Source organism: Erythrolamprus reginae, chromosome 1 (assembly GCF_031021105.1).
Source record: "Erythrolamprus reginae isolate rEryReg1 chromosome 1, rEryReg1.hap1, whole genome shotgun sequence".
NCBI classification, from domain to species: Eukaryota; Metazoa; Chordata; class Lepidosauria; order Squamata; family Dipsadidae; genus Erythrolamprus; species Erythrolamprus reginae.
In genome coordinates, this window is record NC_091950.1 from 370,241,912 (window position 1) to 370,262,239 (window position 20,328).

The 20,328-nt window shown below is 41.7% G+C and overlaps 1 protein-coding gene across 6 annotated transcripts in view; it reads left to right on the forward strand.

The window, feature by feature from the left end:
- The window catches only part of PPM1B (protein phosphatase, Mg2+/Mn2+ dependent 1B), a 77,406-nt gene that overhangs the window by 18,810 nt on the left and 38,268 nt on the right, over positions 1-20,328 (forward strand). For all 6 annotated transcript variants that reach the window (XM_070734544.1, XM_070734542.1, XM_070734541.1 and 3 more), the window contains exons 2-4: positions 4,703-4,844; positions 12,372-13,239; positions 17,732-17,849. In XM_070734544.1, coding sequence (XP_070590645.1) covers positions 12,394-13,239; positions 17,732-17,849 — 964 coding nt within the window. In that variant the 5' untranslated portion in view covers positions 4,703-4,844; positions 12,372-12,393. The remainder of the gene's footprint in view (positions 1-4,702; positions 4,845-12,371; positions 13,240-17,731; positions 17,850-20,328) is intronic.

A 20,328-nucleotide genomic window follows, 5' to 3' on the forward strand; every position in this document is an offset into this window, starting at 1 on the left:
CTTTGAACTATGGTGCTGAAGAAGACTCCTGCGAAGGAGGCGATCAAACTGGTCAGTCCTAGAGATCAACCCTGATTGCTCTTTAGAAGGCCAGATCTTGAATATGAAATTGAAATACTTTGGTCATCTAATGAGAAGGAAGGACTCCTGGAGAAAAGTCTAATGCTGGGAAAGATTGAGGGCAAAAGAAGGAGATAGAGTCACTGAAGCAATTGGCATGAGCTTCAATAGACTCCAGGGGAGGGTAGAGAACAGGAAGACCTGAAGGAATGTTGTCCATGGGATCACAATGAACATTCCTCCAGGTCTTCCTGTCCTCTGCCATCCCCCAGAATCCACACACACACACACACACACACACCTTTCCCCCCAAAATAAGACACCCCTGCCCAATCATGCTTTTGAGTACATGGCAATAAGGCCAAGTGCTTATTTCAGGGTTCAAAAAAATATAAGACAGTGTCGTCTTTTCAGGGATGTGTGTATATATAATTTCATATATATTATATCAATCATAGTCAGAAATGAAGGCACTTCATCATGAGATTTTTAATACTTCGTATGAAGAGCAATACACAGTATTTGTCTCATTTACTGTATTGATAGGCAACTGCAATACTGTAATTAACAAAACCACACCGAAGTAGAATGCAAAAGAAAGATTTTGCCAGAAAAGTTGTCTTCTGTTCTTTTACTCCCAACCTCTTTTGTAGAATAGATGCTTGAGGAAGAAGGAGATACCATGCACATTTAAGTTGGCCAGTGCCATAAGGCATTATGCTGGCTAGCTTCTGTTACCAGGGTTACCTAGGATGTGGATTCTAGTAGCTCTTAGTATAAAAAGAGAGTTGTTTAATCTGGAAGCATCACTAAGCAGAGCGCTTAGGAAAAACTTAAGCTTTTCTGGTGACTGAATTGCAGACCAGAATACCAATCCTTAGTTTTCCCCTTCCCTTCTTAAAGAGGAGAATTAATTGAGAAACTCTTCATTCAGTCATTTTAAACAGTGAATAAATTAGAACTTTGATATGATCAGGTAGGAAGATGATCACACTTAGCCTTCAGATTTGGATAATGGAATAGAGAATGACACACTTTTCTGTTTAAACCATTGTGCGTCTTTGCACATTAGCATAAATTACAATTTTCGTTGTGTGTTATTTCAGTTCTTGCTCAAATTGTAATGAGCCAGATCTAAATATTAGAATCTTTTCAATACTACCCAACTGTACTAGTGCAGCATTATAATTGATATTCTATAGCACTACGTAGTAGTTGTATTCAAGGAATCTCTGATCTTTAATTTTTTTAAAATCTGGAATGAAATCTACATATTGCTGCATACTTTATAAAGACTTTGCTCAATAGTCTCATGTAGTTATTAAACGGAGAGCCAGCAAGAACGAGTCTTACGGCATCTTGTGATGTATCTCTCAACCATTTCTATCTCTGCTCTGTCTGAGCTCAATAACAAGTACAGTGATACCTCTACCTACAAACGCCTCTACTTACAAACTTTTCTAGATAAGAACTGGGTGTTCAAGATTTTTTTGCCTCTTCTCAAGAACCATTTTCCACTTACAAACCTGAGCCTCCAAAACTATAACCGGAAAAGGAGAGAGAAGCCTCCATGGAGCCTCTCTAGGAATCCCCGGGGAGGAAACAGGGCTGGAAAAGGCAGGAAGAAGCCTCTGTGGGACCTCTCTAGGAATCTCCTGGGAGGAAACAGGGCCTCCACGCTCCCTGTGGTTTCCCCAATTGCACACATTATTTGCTTTTACATTGATTCCTATGGGAAAAATTATTTCTTCTTACAAACTTTTCTACTTAACCTGGTCACGGAACAAATTAAATTCGTAAGTAGAGGTACCACTGTATAATAAAAACTATACTCTGACTGTCCCAAAGGTGCTTTCAAAAGGCAATTGGGCTTTCCTTGAACTGAACTGAAGAAACTTTTTGAATGAGAAGTAAAACATCTTCAAGTCTTTTGAAAAGCATCTTTGGAACAACCATGACCTGGATAACAGAATTTCCATAGAATCTATAATATGATCCACTTCTTCCAAGATCCTAAAATTTTGCAGTCCAATCATCTCAAAACATTTCCCTAAAGAGGACAAAAAGAAGGTGCAGTGTGATGTTTTACGACACCATAAATTCACACAGTTGTTAATTGATCGGCCCATAAATCCAAAACTAACCTGCAGATTAGAGAAATGCTGTTCAAGTAGCTTTAAAGCATTTTAACAAGTACTGAATTCTCATTTAATGAATTAGATAGCAAGACTATTTAGTGAATATATTACTAGCTCACTACTTTTTATAATTTTTAATAATCAAATATAATATAATAAAAATTATAATAAAATAAAATTATAATTAAATAATTAAATTTTAATTTAATCAGTTATTAAGTATAATAATGGAATGCTTATTTAAAGATTTACTCATTTGAGTGAGAAATGCTTCTAAAGTAATACTTTATAAAGACAACATTTAAAATGATTTGGAGAGATTGAAGGAATGGTTTGGAAATAACAATGAAATTTCATAAACACAGACTACTCCAAAGTATAGATAGTAGGACAGCTTGGCATTGTTGCAGAAGTCATCTGAGATTTGAAGAACTTGGAAAAGTTTAGACTTGAGGAAATGATAGAAGATATGATAACACACTTCAAATAGCTGAAAGGTTGTTGCAGTAAAAAAATTAGGGTCTATTTTTTGCTATTCCAGGTGGCAGGACATAAAATAGATTTAAGTTACAGACTGGCAGATCATGATGAAAAAGACTTCCTAACTGAAAAGTTTGACAGTGGACACAATTACCTAGAGAGATGTTGGACTCCAGACTAGACAACTCTTTATCAAGGATGCTTTAATTTGGATTCCTGCAGTCAGTAGGGAGTTAGATGTAATAGCTAAAATGATCCCTGCCAACAGATTGATTCTTAGAATTTTTTTAGATGAACTGGAATTTCCATTTTGCTTTATGTTGTGTCAAAATTAGGCTTCTTATGCTGAATATGTGTTTACTATTTTTATAATTTTTTATTTCTTTTAAATTTTATAGAATGGGGGAAAAGCAAAAAGAAATATATGCATTGTGCTCTATAAAAAAGCATTGTTTGATATATAATGCATTTTGCAGAAAATACAGGAACTTGAACGAATTCAGATTGAATGTATATTTGCAGACCATGTAATTTATGAAAATATTCTGAAACTGGTTTTTTTTTAACATTAGAAGGCACTATATTTTTCAGTGTCAAGAATTGTACTTTGCCTTCATGTAGTAGCTTAGATCGCTTATAAAAACTGAGAGGAATTCAAATTAAATCCTTAAATAAATGAAACCAAATTAGAGTTTGATTACATATAGACAATACACTTTGGATGGATGGATGGATGGATGGATGGATGGATGGATGGATGGATGGTAGATAAAGAAACGTAAATGGAGATATAAAATAATTAATAATCTTTCTTTGATGAATATATTAACCTTTTATCTTTTATATACATATTAAAGTGTGCATCCCCTTTTCTCAGTAAAACCCATAGATCTATTATTTTGTTCCATTCAGCATCATACGCAATTAATTTCTGCCATGCCAAGTTTTTTCAGTGTGCTGATAAATCCTGTTATATATTCAAAGACCAAAAGATTGGAATAAGAGGGAAGGGATATTAATGTGGAAAATGAAATTCAAGGAAAGAGAAAATCTGTTTTTTCTTAATAGCAGTGTTAAGGGGTGGACAAAGTCTTAGTCATGCTCTTATAGAAATTAACTGGCAAATTCATACCATTAAGTCTGGATAAAAAGCAGCTGCAGTGGATAGCAGTGTCAGTAAGCAAAAAAAGAGACAATCTGTGTCTCAGAAAGCAGAAATACAAGAGAAAATATTTTTACAAAGCTTGCTGGTCTTTTTTTTAATTATTATTCTCTGTCACTTTAGTAGCATATCTTCATATAGCCAAAATTTATCAGCAGTCTATAGAGGTTAGAGTATATCTGTTGTTTAAAAACAGGATGAATAATACCTGCCAGCAAACAAGTATCAAAATTCTTATTTATCATCTGGATTTTTGCAGCTCAATCCTGTAGCCTAATGGGGTTATTCACCTGTTTTATTTTACACTGGCTGTATAAGGTAATATTTCTGTTATGAAATACCTCATTGAAAGGGAGAGAAAGTAATTCCAATCTCTTCCAGGCCTTCCTACAACAGCTTTGAAATGGTTGGAGAAAGATAGAGCATCTTTTTTTCTTTCAGATATAATATTTATTTTGATTAATGCAATATTAATTATATAAATTTTTCCCTTTGAGTTCAGTAATTTGCCACAATGGAGCATATATTTGGGTTATTTATTATTTGCAAATCTTATAAAAGCTACTAAGCTATAATATATTTTGACTTGGATAGTCCTCTAGTTCATTGAATTGATTTCATAGTATTTTAATCTATCCTAGAAGAGCGTACCATGAATAGTCTGCTTTTTAAGTGACAGGGTACCTGTTCAAATTTATTTGAGAGTTTTGATGTAATGTAAATAAAGACTTACAAAAAAATCTTAACATTGTGTGCATCTGAAACTATAATAAAGATAGCAAAATGAAATATTTAATGCATTTCTAAACTGCAAATTGATTCTGTGATGCGATGTTCTAATTAATATTATCTCTTCTCCTAGGAAATACCAAGTTACAGGAAGTATTGCACTCTGCATGATTTGAAGGCTTTCAAGTTTAATCTGTTCTATGCCTGTTGGCTGAAGGAATGTAAACCATAAGTTTTTAAAACTGAAAACAAATTGGCAGAAGTACATTTAACAGGTAAATATTTCTTGATAGATAATTAGATATAATGGAGCATATAACTGATCTCTAGCTATTGGAATGTAACGTATTAATAGACTCTGTTTGTAACAGGCATGTGCCAAAGATGTTCTGCTTTCTCACTCTCTGCAGTATTAATGAGTTTTCAGTTTCAGCATGATTTTTAATTGAAGTCCATTTCATATTTAAATACAAATAATACTTAATTTACAATTACAATTGGGATCAGAATTTCTGTTGGTAAGCAAGGTAGCTAATTGAATCACATCCAATTCGCCAGTGTGCTGAGAAGAATCCAAGGAATGGGTTAACTCTGCCTTTCTGTTCTGAGACTGAGTCTGTCAATCCTCTGTAGTCATGCCTCTCTTGCCTAAGTGCCCAGTTTTGACTCAGTCTTGGCTTAGATAGACGTTTGAAAGATCTCCTATAGAAAACTGACAAGCAGAGCAAACCATACATAATGAAATGATCCCTTCACCTAAATTATTTCTGGACATAGTCCAGTGATAATGGGCCCAACCAGGGGCATACCTACCTCCGAGTGAGAATGACAAAAATTTTATAATGTAGTCCTGGACCTCGCAGAGGTGTTACAAATGTCAAAATAGATGGCCCTGTGGCGGCCTTGGCATCCTCTAGCATCATATCCAATGACACAGAGGATGCCTAGAAGACAAGATAGGAAGGAAGAGCTGACACTCCACAAGGCGCACCAGGTGGCTATCTGTGCAGTAAAGGCAACAGTGGCTGCCTCCTTTTTTAACAGAACCTCCTTGCTCTGGCTCCGCCAGTGCAAGCAAAAGTCTCACCTGATGATAGCCACCTCCACCAGGACATAAATAAATTGGTGGTGGCGATGGAATTCTCGGTTGATGACACCCTAAATGCTGCTAATTTCACTTTCAAGGCCATTGTCTCATCGGTTATAGCCCGACGCCTGCTGTGGCTTCACCACTGGCAGGCGGATATGAAGTACAAATGGAAGCTAGTCTCTGCCCCCTTCCAGACAGCAGTTCCAGGCCAAATGGCCATTTTGTGGCTCAGGAAGTCATTCCTTTGCCATTACAGAATACTCCAAGTCCAACTCTCCCATTGGTGGCTGCCTAAGCCTATTTGCTGATCAATGGGAGGCAACCACGACAGGTACTTGGGTCCTGAACACATTAAGACAGCATCTCAACTTGAATTTCTTTCCACCCCCCCAAGATTCTTCATCAATTGCTCCATTTCAAAAAATAACACAAAAAGAGGCCTCATGGTGGCCACACTCCAATACCTGTTGAACATTTGAGCTATCCAACCGGTCCCAGAGGACCAGCTGGAGCAGAGATTCTACTTCATTCTATTTGGTGTGTGTGTGTGTGTGTAGCAATTCTGGAAGATTAGGATGTTGTAAGCCGCCCTGTGTGCGAGAGGGGAGTCGGCTTATAAAAATAAAATAAAATAGATAAATAAATACAAATAAATACATACATACATACATACATACATACATACATACATACATACATACATACATACAAATAAATAAATACAAATAAATAAATTGCAGTCCCTCCAGTCCATGCTGGAGAACATCCAAGAAGGCGATTTCCTAATATCCGTAGATCTGACAGAGGCATACTTCCACATGCCTATCCTGCTTTCCCATCAGCGGTTCATACAATTCTGCTACATTGGCCAACACTATCAATACAAGATCCTACCATTTGGCCTGTCTTCAGCGCCCAGGACATTCACCAAAATACTGGTGACACAACATATTGATACAGTCCTCCCCCACTTTCAGGTGATAGAGGATTTCCATTGACAATCCAGCTCCTCCAGGATCACAGATTCTCCATCAATTTAAGAAGAGTCATCTGGCTCCTACCAACTGATTACTACACCTGGGGGTGGTTATAGATACCACATTGTGCGAGGTCTCCCTATCTCAGGACCATCAGGTCAGCATAAGGGCCTTGGTGAATCAGATCCACACAGATCAAACAGTGCCCCTGGCCCTCCTCTCGCAAGGAGTGTCCTGCATTTCCATTGTCTCCTTGGCATGCTAGAATCTTACAGTGGTTTCTCCTGCCTTACCAAAGGTCCAGCAGGAGCAACTTAACTACCAAGTTCCAGGTTTCACTACTACTACTACTGCTACTACTACTACAATCCTTTTGGTGGTGGATATCCCGGGCCATAACCAAGGAATGTGCCTTCAAGCAGCCCAACTGCCTGATTATCACCACAGACACCAGTCTCTTCGGATGAGATGTCCCCTTTCAGTCCTAGATGGCAGAAGGGTAATTGACTCAGGAAGACCTGAAGAACGATATCAACTGGCTGAAGCTCAAAGCAGCCCACTTGACCCTCACAGAGTTTCAGAACACGATCTCTGGCCACCATGTACTCATCCTGTTGAACAATGTGGCCACCATGACCCATATCAGCCGCCAATGGGACACCCTTTCCAGGCCCCTCATGCGAGAGGCTGAACAAGGAAGGACATCTTCTTTCCTTCAGAGGGGAACATATCTCAGGGACAATGAATGTTCAGGTGGACTGGCTCAGCAGAGCCACAGTCGACCAGTCAGAATGGCACCTGCATCCCAGCCTATTCAGAGAACTGTTGGAACAATTTGCTTCCCCGATCATGGACCTGTTTGCAATGCCATTAAACAGCAGCTACCCAGGTTTTATACCAGGTTTCCAACATCCGGAGCGGAAGGGGTCAACACAGTCCATGGCCTCGAGGCGTACTATATGCCTTTCCTCCACTTCCCTTCATTCTAGAGGTCATGGCAGAGAAAGCACAGATCCTGCTCCTGGCTCCCCACTGGCTCAAAAGTCCATGGTTTGCCAATCTGTTCAGTCTGTTGATGTCAAGACCCTGGAGGATTTCTCCTGACAGAATCTCCCTTGGGGAGCCCTAATCCATCCAGAACCGCAATGGCTCCAACTGACTGTTTTGCATTTGAGCGGAGAGTTCTGAGACTGTAAAATTTTTCCAGCAAAGTAATGCCAACAATCCAGGCCTTTAGCAGGCTTTCTACTAACAAAATTTATGACTCAACATGGAAAGCCTTCTGCAACTGATGCTCTAAAGCAGAGGTCCCCAACCGCCGGTCCATGGACCAGGACCAGGCCGTTGGGGTTTTTCAGCCGGTCCGTGGCGCCGCTGACAGCTAGCTCCGCGGCCCTGCGCCATATGGCGCTGGAATTTGAAATGAGAAGTGTTGCTGCTCTACAAACATAGGGCAGCAACAGTTCTTTAAGGAAAGGCAGGAAACAAAGGGGCCAATTGCAGGCCCGCTTTCTTCCCTGCCCCTTAAATCCCAGATTTTCTCCTCCCCGCCCCCCGGCAGCCAAACGTTGTTTAGCAGCCGGCGAATAAGGTAAGAAAATCGTCCGGGGGGGGGGGGGGCTTGGCCTGGCAGTGCAGCTCGCTGCCGGGCCTCTCCTCTAACCGTCCGGGGGGTGGGGCACTGGGGTTGGGGGCCACGACTGGTGGCCGTGGAAAGTTAACAGGCCTAGTGGCGCAGCCGGCGCTAGGCCTCTAAGCGTCCGTGGGGGGGGGCGACCACGGGCTTCCAAAAGGCAAGCGGCCTAGCCTCTTGCTGCCCGTGGAGGGGGGCGCCGATGCCAAAAGGCAAACGGCGTGCCCCGCTGCGTAGGCTTTTGTTGCTTCTGGAGGGGGGGGGGCGCCGATGCCGAAAGCCTCAGCGAGGTTTGGCTGCCGGGGGGGGCGGGGAGGATTAAATCCTCCCCCCCTCCAGGAGCAGCAAAAGCCTAAGCGGCGGGGTGCGCCCTTTGCATTTCGGCATTGGCGCTCTCCCCTCCAGGAGCAGCAAAAGCCTCAGCGACGGATCGCGTCGTTTGCCTTTTGGCTCCATCGCTGAGGCTTTTGCTGCTCGTGGAGGGGAGAGCGCCAATGCCGAAATGCAAAGGGCGCACCCCACCGCTTAGGCTTTTGCTGCTCGTGGAGGGGGGGTTGGCGGTGCCGATACCAAATGCTTTCCTTCCGCTGTGGAGGGTGCAGGGCAGGCGCAGGCAGCCCCAGGAGACAAAGAGTGAATGAGAGAAAGGAAAGAGAGAGAAAGGGAGGGAGGGAGAGAAAGAAGGAGTGAGAGATAGAAAGGATAGAGAGAAAGAGGGAATGAGAGAAAGGAAAGAGACAGAAAGGGAGGGAGAGAAGGAAAGAGTGAGAGGTAGAAAGGATAGAAAGAGGGAATGAGAGAAAGAGGAAATGAAGGAAATGAACCCCACCCCCATATGACCAAAGCCCACCCCCCACCGGGCCATGGAAAACTGGTCTAGCTTAAAGCCGGTCCCTGGTGCAAAAAAGGTTGGGGACCTCTGCTCTAAAGGTCACATTGATCTCATCTTCATATCAGTGGCCCAGATCCTAGAATTCCTTCAGGAAGGGCTGGACAAGCCATCCAATACAATATGCAGGCAGGTGCTAGTTCTGTCTTCAATGTTATCTTGCAGGGATATTATAGCTCAACATCATATTGTGTGCATCTTCATCAGAGGCACAACTAATCTAAAGCCTCCAGGGCTGCACAGGTATCCCACTTGGGACCTGCCCACGGTCTTGCAAGCTCTTTCCTCTGAGTCCTTTGAGCCATTATGTTCAGCCAGCCTGCATTTCCTCACTAGCAAGGTAGCCTTCCTTGTGGTCATCACTTCAGGCAGATGAATATCTGAACTGACAACTCTCTCTTTAAGAAAGGACCTTTGTGTATTTCATCCAAACAGGGTGGTTCTGCTATTGGATCCCTCCTTTCTTCCCAAGGTTAATTCTTTGTTCCACAGGAAATAATCTTGCCAGATTGCTGCTCGGGCCCGACCCACACCCTGGAGAAGAAATGGCATACCTTGGACATTAGGAGGGCCCTCCGCATCTATATTAAGAGAACAACCTCTCTTAGAAAGATGGAGTCCCTGTTTGTGTCCTTTTAACCTGCTACACTGGGTAACAAGGTTACAGCATCAACCCTAATGAGGCCTGCATTGCCATGGCATATGAGCTTCATGCTCTTCCATTAGTACAGCCCACTCCACTAGAAGTGTGGCCACAACGGCTGCATGCACGACACCGGCTTCCATAAATGAAATCTGTAAAGCAGCAACATGGTCATCTCCATCCCCATTTATAAGACACTGCAAACTGGACACCTTTGCTTCAGCTGACGCGGCCTTCTGCAGGCGAGTTCTCCAGAAGGTGCATACAGACTTGGAGACTGGACCAGTCTGCTGCCCACCCTTAGAACAAGCTGGCTTTTGTGTGTCCCATTCCTTGTATTCTCCTCAGCACACTGGAAAAGGGGTGTTGGTCTTATCTGATACACTCCTTTCGGTATGCTGAGAGAAAATCCAGCCCCACCCTAGTGACGGTTCAGTGTAGAATCCAGGAGTGGCCAAATCAGTACAGAAATATGTCAAGTCAATAGCTACGCCTTCATCAAAACTGGGCCCACAGGCAGGAGAGGTGTGACCACAGGAGGTTGATAGACTCCGAGCAGAAAGGCAGAGTTAACCCATTCCTCGGATTCTCTCTCAGCACACTGAGAAGGAGTGTATCAAGTAAGACCAATGCCCCTTTTGAATCTTTTTTCCCATGGTTGTTAATTCAGATCAAATCAGTTAAAGGAATCACAGATTATTAAGTGAATCCAGCTTCTCTCATTGACTTTACTTGTCTGAAGCTGCCTGGGAAGGTTGCAATAGCAATCACCTAACCTAAGGATATTGCAAATCTTGTAAATACATTCCAGTTGCCAATTGCCCCAATTTTGACCATGTGACTATGGGAATGCCATTCGTTTTAAGTGAGAATTAATCACAAGTCACTGTATCAGTGTTGTTGTAACTTTGGTCCCCAAATGAATTGCTACCTATATAATAGCAATTTGTAATCTCTGTTAGTTAAATTATATTCTATTGTTTACCATATACATTAACCAAATTTTAGATGTTTTTTTCTATTATGTAATTCAGTGTATGTAAGTAAGCTGATGTTGCGAGGAGGGTTTTTTTGTGACTGATCTATGGATTCTGAACACCATTGATTCATAAACTATTGTACATGCCATCTAGTTTATATTATTGATTTGAAAATATTGATGTTCACTATATCCTTTGGAGTTGTCTATCTATAGATTCTTTTTAAATATGTTGACTTTGGAGGAAAATATGTACCGTATCTTCCTTGGAGTGTAAGACACACCTTAGTTTTTGGGGAGGAAAATAGGAAAAAAAATCTGTCTGCCAGGTATTCATCTGCCTAGCATCCTTAATCTGGTCAGCTTCAACACATTACTTTGGGGATAAAAAACTGTTTCTAAAGCACAGCTGACCGTTGGAGAGAGAAGCAATGAGAAAAGTAGGCAAAGCAAAGAAGATTCTTCACTCGCTAGCACCTCGTTAGGACTAAAAAAACAGCTTCAAAAGTACAGCTGATGTCGGAGGGCGCACCAATGATCGCTTCACTCGCTAGTGCCTCATTAGGACTGAAACAAAGCTTTGAACATCTACATTTGGAGTATAAGATGCACCCACATTTTCAGCCTCTTTGGGGGGGGGTGCGTCTCATACTCAGAAAAATACAGCACTGTTTTCAGGAATCAGAAAATGTTTGAAAGAAGTACTGTATTTTGTTAAATGTATTGATGTGAGAGAGTTGTCTTCAGAGCATTAAAGCAGCCAAATACATGCACAGATTTCCCGAGACAATTGGAGACAGCTTTTGAAGCAGCAGCATAGGCCTTGTAAAAGTTACAATTGTTTTTATTTTTTAAATATAGCTTTGTGATGCTATCATGATTTACAAAACACTGTTTCCAGCGCTTTGAAGAGTCCTATAGTTAAGTTGATGCAAGATACAGCTGCCCCCCCTTAAATTAAAGTTGTGCTATAAATAGGAAATTGTCTGAACTTTATATCTGGATGTTGGGCTACTAAATACTATTTTAGATTAATTACCATGAGTACTGTTTTATACTTATACATGGGTTCACATGTTTGTGTTCTGTTCAACTATCACTGATTATATTTTGGGAATATGTATCTGTTACTTCATAAAAAGGAGAATAAGTAAATGAACTATGCATATTAAAACTACTGTGGGTAATTTACAGATATGACATGCAGATGTAAGATGAGATTTGTGATTTGTACATTTTTTATTATTTAGTAACAAAAAGATAATTACTACATATTTCAAGGTTTGGGCTTGTTTATTTTGTCCATAGGACACTAGTCAGTTAAAACAAACATTTTACATTCATTTTGAAAAGCTAAAATTAATGCTAACTACAAAAGCCTGATTGAAAGACTGATTTGTTTCTTTAAAGTGGAATGGGAAAGGACTCAATAGAAGCCTTGATAGAGTGTATTCTAGAAGAAACTTATATTTCCAAAGTGATCTGAAATGGGTGTTTTGAAGATAGACTTTACATGGTTGGACTTTGCTTTTCCTTGTTTTGTGTTATATTATGATACTTACTCTACTCAGGATCACATTTTCTTTTGCAGATACCTTTGTAAATTAGGAAACATGGGAGCATTTTTGGATAAACCAAAAACTGAGAAACATAATGCTCATGGGGCAGGAAATGGCCTGCGTTATGGCCTCAGCAGTATGCAAGGCTGGAGAGTTGAAATGGAAGATGCTCACACAGCTGTTGTAGGAATTCCTCATGGTTTGGAGGACTGGTCTTTCTTTGCTGTTTATGATGGTCACGCAGGATCTCGTGTGGCAAATTACTGCTCAAACCACTTATTAGAACATATCACTAGCAACGAAGACTTCAGGGGAACAGAACAGCCTGGGTGTGCTCTTGAACCTTCAGTAGAAAATGTTAAGAGCGGAATCAGAACTGGCTTTTTGAAAATTGATGAATATATGCGCAATTTTTCAGACCTCAGAAATGGCATGGACAGGAGTGGCTCAACAGCAGTGGGAGTTATGATTTCACCTGAGCACATTTATTTTATCAACTGTGGAGACTCACGAGCTGTTCTATATAGGAATGGACAGGTCTGTTTTTCAACACAAGATCACAAGCCTTGCAATCCAAGGGAGAAGGAGAGAATTCAGAATGCAGGAGGAAGTGTCATGATTCAACGTGTTAATGGCTCATTAGCAGTGTCTCGTGCTCTGGGGGACTATGACTACAAATGTGTTGATGGCAAAGGTCCTACAGAACAACTTGTTTCTCCAGAACCAGAGGTTTACGAAATTGTAAGAGCTGAAGAAGATGAATTTATTGTCTTGGCTTGTGATGGAATCTGGGATGTAATGAGCAACGAGGAGCTCTGTGAATTTGTTAAATCTAGGCTTGAAGTATCGGATGATCTAGAAAAAGTGTGCAATTGGGTAGTGGATACTTGTTTACACAAGGTACGTAAACTTTTCAGACTAAAAATTACATTTTGGATGTTCCTTTTACTGTTAAAACTGCACAAAATTAATTCTAAAGATTTGGAATTGAGGAGTCCACCTTCATGTGATGCAGTCCTAAGCTTTCACTTCATATTTGTTTGGACTTGGCAATGCACTTTATACAACACAAAGAGTACTTTTAGATTTTTCACAATCTAGTTTATATTTACTCTTAAGTTAACATTTATGTTTACTTAATATTAAAAGACAATATTTAAAACATTCCAAAGTTAAGATTCTTTTCATGAAGCAAAGGTAATATTGTTTCTTAAGAAAGAAAATGCTTAGAAATTGTGCTTTGCTTCTCAGTATTTAAGCTCTTCTTCTCCCCATTCAAATCACTATTATTACCATTGATTTCTCCAGGGTTTACATTTGATAATAATCTAATTCATATTACTATTTAAAGCACACATATGGCTTTTAGCTTTAAAATTTCCATAATTAATTATACAGAAATTTATATATATTCAAATAGTAAACAAATAATATCCAATCTTCAGTTTTCTAAATTGTTAAGTAGAATGTAGTACAGATATTTTATATTTGATGATTTTTAAAGCAGAACTTTATTTTCTAAGTGTTAATAACTCAAATATTTCAAGTATCTAAAAGTATTTAAATGAATTTCAGTGTTTCATATATTACAAAATTAAGACTTGAAGAATCATAAAATGTATAAAGACTGCTATAAATGTAATCTAATCCATCCCTGCTAGTGAGTAGTAGTAGAAAGAGTAGTAGGTCCTTGGAACAAACTTCCAGCAGACGTGTTTGGTAAATCCACAGTAACTGAATTTAAACATGCCTGGGATAAACATATATCCATCCTAAGATAAAATACAGGAAATAGTATAAGGGCAGACTAGATGGACCATGAGGTCTTTTTCTGCCGTTAATCTTCTATGTTTCTATGTGAGAAAATCCACTAAATCATCCCTATAATTGGCTATTTAGCTTCAGTTGAGAACTGACAAGGAGTTTGTCACTACAGGTGACAAACTTGCCACCACAATTGGGAATTTCTGTTGCTAGACCATGGAGCCATTTTCTACTACGGCTTAACTTCCTGGCTCCAATCCTTCCCCGCAGGGAGGCAGAACTGATTAGGTTGTTCCGCCCCAGATGCCTGATGGACTCAGAGGGCTTTCAGAAGGCGCTTGGGGTTATTCCAGATGCACTCGTCCACAGTTCAGCAGAGTCTCTTGCTGAGGCCTGGAACAAGGCTGCAGTGGAGGTTCTTGACCAGATTGCGCCATTGCAACCTCTCTGCGGCACTAGATCCCGTAGAGCTCCATGGTTCAACGAGGAGCTCCGGGAGTTGAAACGCCAGAAGAGACGTCTGGAGAAGTGATGGAGGAAGAGTAAGTCCGAATCTGATCGAGCACTTGTAAGAGCTCACATTAAGACTTACAAAGTGGCGCTCAAGGCGGCAAGATGCGCGTACCATGCCGCCTTGATTGCGTGAACGGAATCCCGCCCGGCCGCTCTGTTTAGGGTGACCCACTCCCTTCTTAATCAGGGGGGAGTTGGGGAGCCCTTGCAGAGTAGTGCCGAGGACCTTAACACGTTTTTTGCTGATAAAATCGCTAGGATCTGAGCGGATCTCGACTCCAATTGGATAACAGAGTCAACTGACAACGAGTCAGTCGAGGTGACAGGGGTCCATACTTGTCCATCTGTCTGGGAAGAGTTTGATCTGGTGACACCTGATGAAGTGGACAAGGCCATTGGAGCTGTGAGTTCCGCCACCTGTTTGCTGGATACGTGTCCCTCCTGGCTGGTTTCGGCCAGCAGGGAGATGACACAGAGCTGGGTCCAGGAGATTATCAATGCTTCTCTGGGGAGGGGGTCCTTTCCAGCTCCTTACAAGGAGGCACTTGTGCGCCCCCTCCTCAAGAAGCCTTCCCTGGACCCAGCCATTCTGAACAACTATCGTCAAGTCTCCAACCTTCCCTTTATGGGGAAGGTTGTTGAGAAGGTGGTGGTGCTCCAGCTCCAGTGGTCCTTGGAAGAAGCCGATTATCTAGGCCCTCAGCAGTCAGGATTCAGGCCCAGCTACAGCACGGAAACTGCTTTGGTCGCGCTGATGGATGATCTCTGGCGGGCCCGGGACAGGGGTTTATACTCTGTCCTGGTGCTTCTTGACCTCTCAGCGGCTTTCAATACCATCGACCATGGTACCCTTCTGCGCCGGCTGGAGGGGTTGGGAGTGAGAGGCACTGTTCTTCAATGGTTCTCCTCCTACCTCTCCGGTTGGTCGCAGTCGGTGTTAGTAGGGGGCCAGAGGTCGACCTCTAGGTTGCTCCCTTGTGGGGTGCCTCAGGTGTCGGTCCTCTCTCCCCTGCTATTTAATATCTACATGAAACCACTGGGTGAGATCATCCAAGGGCATGCGGTGAGGTATCATCAGTACACAGATGATACCCAGCTTTACATCTCCACCCCATGTCCAGTCAGCGAAGCAGTGGAAGTGATGTGCCGATGCCTGGAGGCTGTTAGGGTCTGAATGGGTGTCAACAGACTCAAAGTCAACTCTAATAAGATGGAGTGGCTGTGGGTTTTGCCTCCCAAGGACAATTCCATCTGTCCATCCATTACCCTGGGGGGGGGAATTACTGAGCCCCTCAGAGAGGGTCCGCAACTTGGGCGTCCTCCTCGATCCACAGCTCACCTTAGAGAAACATCTTTCAGCTGTGCCGAGGGGGGCGTTTGCCCAGGTTCGCCTGATGCACTAGTTGTGGCCCTATTTGGACCGGGAGTCCCTGCTCACAGTCACTCATGCCCTCATCACCTCGAGGCTCAACTACTGTAACGCTCTCTACATGGGGCTACCTCTGAAAAGTGTTCGGAAACTTAAGATCGTGCAGAATGCAGCTGCGAGAGCAATCATGGATTTCCCTAAGTATGCCCATGTTACACGAACACTCCACAGTCTGCATTGGTTGCATCAGTTTCTGGTCACAATTCAAAGTGTTGGTTATGACCTATAAAGTCCTTCATGGCATCGGGCCAGAATATCTCCGGGACCGCCTTCTGCTGCACGAATCCTAGCGACCAGTTAGGTCCCACAGAGTTGGCCTTCTCCGGGTCCCGTCGACTAAACAATGTCATTTGGTGGGACCCAGGGGAAGAGCCTTCTCTGTGGCGGCCCCGACCCTCTAGAACCAACTCCCCCCAGAGATCAGAATTGCCTCCACCCTCCTCGCCTTTCATAAGTTCCTTAAAACCCACCTCTGTCGTCAGGCATGGGGGAACTGAGATATTCTCTTCCCCCTAGGCCTATACAATTTATACATGGTATGTTTGTGTGTATGTTTGGTTTTTAAATTAGGGTCTTTTAAACTATTTTAAATATTAGATTTGTTATATGTTGTTTCACTATTGTTGTTAGCCGAGTCTACGGAGAGGGGCGGCATACAAATCTAATAAATAAATTAATAATAAATAAATAAAGTAATCATGTAGCCAAACTTGATTTTATTGTCATTTTTTTTGGTCGTTAAGCAAATCCAGTTTACACAATTAATTTTGCTTGTTGGAGGGCCACAAACTGCTATCACATGATTATAATTCACTGCAGTCACCTGATTTATGATCATGCAACCTCATGGGTGGTGGGATTGTTATAACTTTCAAAATGGGTCACAAGCCACTTTTTCAAAAAGCTATCGTAACTTTGAAGTATTATTAAACAAGTTGTAAGTCAAGGATTACATGTATTGTTGTCACGTTGTTTTCTTTGCTTAACATTTATCACTAGGAAAGTGATATATTCAGCCAGAAGTCTTTTCTTTTAATTTCAACGTTGATTCATGTTAAGGATGTGCAATACTCACTGATACTGGAGGAGTCTGGTACAACCAAATAGATCCGGAATGGCAAATCTATGGCATGTGTGCCAGAGGAGGCATGCAGAGCTCTTTCTGTGGGCACGCACACCAACACCAGCTGCTCTTCTGGTTAAAATCCTATATCGGTGATGGTGACTCTATTTTGGCACTGAGTGTCAAACTGTAATGCACCAGCCAGCTGGTCTTTGCATGCACCAGAGCACCGGGAACCCAAAGATCAGCTGGTCAGTGCACATACATTATATGAGATGTTCTGAATTGATGTATGAGTACGATAAATTTCCTAAGCACTAAATTGTTTGAGAAAAATCCTAGTTTGTTGGACTTTCAGCTCTGCAGGCCAAACTTTCTCAAGTACCCCATCCTCCAGAGAAGATTTTGAAGGCATGCAAAGAAGAAATGAAAATAGTTCATCTTTATTTTTATTGTTGGAAACTTTTGTTAGTCAATAGCACAATTTAATGGGAGTTTACCTAATTAAATTTGAATTGCACATATTTTGAAAGATTTTAGTTGAATAAATATGCAATCTAAGGGTGTGAAAAGGATAAGCATTCATCCAAATTATGTCATGTTTTTTTCCTCCCCAAATATAGGGAAGTCGTGATAACATGAGTATTGTTCTAGTTTGCTTTTCAAATGCTCCTAAGGTCTCAGATGAGGCAATGAAAAGAGATGCAGACTTGGATAAGCATTTGGAAACACGAGTGGAAGGTAAGAAGTTGACTTTTGTATTAGTTCCCCCCCCCTGTTAAATCATTTTCTTAGAATGGTTGGGGCCCAATAATGTGGTGAAGGTGGATCACCTAAGTCAGAACAACTTAGAGTAGATGCTGATGCAGCAGTTTGTCTAAAATCTTGCGGATTGTTCAGCTTAACAATATTTAAGCATAACAATATTCAGCATAACTTATTTAAGTTAGACTTGTTAGATCATTGCTGATGGGAATAGTTTCTTAATTATATAACAGCAGAAAAAACTTCTTTCTGAAGAATGTGAACAGTTAGCTGACAAATACTAGAAAGTTTTGTTAAAAACCTAATAACAAACAATCTCAGCTGCAGAATGTGATAAATGATAGAAAGACTGTGTGTCTACTAAACCTAAAGTCAACATTGGAAATGTCAGTTGTTTGGGGACAGTTTTCAGGTTAGTAGTGATGCTTTGTGATCCTAATAACTGGATGGACACAACTTTACAGTGTATTTCACAATTTCAGAATGTTCCTTGGCTTACCAAAGAGTTGTGGGAGATCAAATAACAGAAGGGACACTTACAGATTGGCCTTTTAGTTCTGGAATTCTCTGTGTCCACCCCTACTACAGAGAAGTAGAGACTATTTAGTCATCCCATCAGAGGCAATTGATAGGCCTGTTAAGTTCAAGAACCAGCTTGGGGATTTTCCACAAGCTCTGCATCACAATTTGGTCAATTGTGATCCAAACTTTGAATGTGTATATAATTAGGGCCTTGAGATTGGATTGTCCCTTTCTGGACTCTGCTTCCAGAGGATTCCAGGATGTTCCTTGGCTTACCAAAGAGTTGTGGGAGATCAAATAACAGAAGGGACACTTACAGATTTTCTGGCAAAAGATAAAGAGCAAGGTGAGAGCCTTTATTAGGACTTTCCTTGTGGCGATAAGAGCAATGAAGTAAGTTAGCTTATTTTTCTGCTCTTGCGTCTGCAGATAATCAGCTGGTGATTCTGTTTAGGATGACCAGATCTCTTCGGGGTAAGGAGGGCCTGGGAGAGCCCATGTTTGGCTGCTATGAAGAATCTTTTTGGCATCTGTCAAATAAAGTTACCCAACTTTGTGTAGAGTTAGCTACTGGCTGGGAAGTCCTATGGAGGTGATGGCGGCATATTTGAGATCCACTATATAGAAGAGCATGAGCTTATTACGCCTAAGGAAATGAATAGAATTATCCTGGCTGGTTAATGGCCCTGGGACATAGTATTCAGTAGGTTCATGTGATTATTGCCTCATTGCCGGGTAGGGAGACCTTCCTTAAAGGAGGCAGTGGTACATGCACTTCTTAAGAAATCTTAGATTCATTTTTGTTAAAACAGCTTTTGCCCAATTTCCAGCCTATCCTTTCAGGGAAGATGGTAGTAGCTGCTCAGCTCATCATATTAACTGAAGTAGCAGAATCTTTTCAGGCAAGGCTCAGGCCAAATTACGGCACTGAGATAGCATTGATCATACTAGTGGGTTATCTCTGGAGGGCTTGGGATGGTGGCAGTGCATCCATCTTGGTGGTCCTGGATCTCTCAGCAGCATTCAGTATCACTGATCTTGGCATCTTTCTGGACTGTCTAGGAATTGAGAGGGACTTGTTTTGCTGTGCTTCTTCGATAGCAGATTTAAGTCAGTGTGGTGGTGGTGGTGGTAGGTTTCAAGCCCAAGGCCCCCTCCCCCATGTTGTGGAGTCCATCCAAGCTTCTCTCTTTTCTACCTCCTTTTAAAATTAACATGATGCTGCTTGGGGAGGTTATTAGGCACCATGGAGTATCACCAGTATGCTGCTGATATCCAGTTGCGCTTCTCTTGCTATTCCTGGCTGCCTAAGCAGCATTGTCCCAGAGTTGTCTCAGTGCCTGAAGGCTATAAATATTTAGGTGGGGAAGAGCTGGCTTTGACTCAGGCATAGCATGACAGAATGGTTATGGGTTTTTGGTTCACACTTTATGTTCAGGAATCATATTTCAAAAATAATCACCTTTGGCTGCAGAGGTGGTGCGCAGTTCGGGGTTGTTGCTGGATTTGGTGGAAGAACAGCTGGCAGCTATGTTCCTCTCAGTTTCACTTTGCCCCTATTCCTAGACTAGGGCACCTTGCTCATCACCTAGTCAGTTCCTGGTTGAATTCCTGTAATGCACTCTACATGGGGCTGCCTTTAAGACCCATCCAGAAATTACATCTGATCCAGAATGCAGCAGTACATGAAGTTGTGGGTAACCTATGGTTTGCCCCTATTGCAAGTTGTCGCTTAAGCAGCACTGGTTTCCAATTGATGTTTTCTGAACACCATTCAAGGCATTGATTACTTTTAAAGCCCCGAATGACATGAGTTCATGTTATGTGTGGGGCTGCCTTTTCCTGAGGATACCTGCGCTCTCTTATCAGGTCTCATGGGGTGGCTATACGCCAGGTCTCATCCCTTGAATGTGGCCATCTAGCAGGCCCTAAC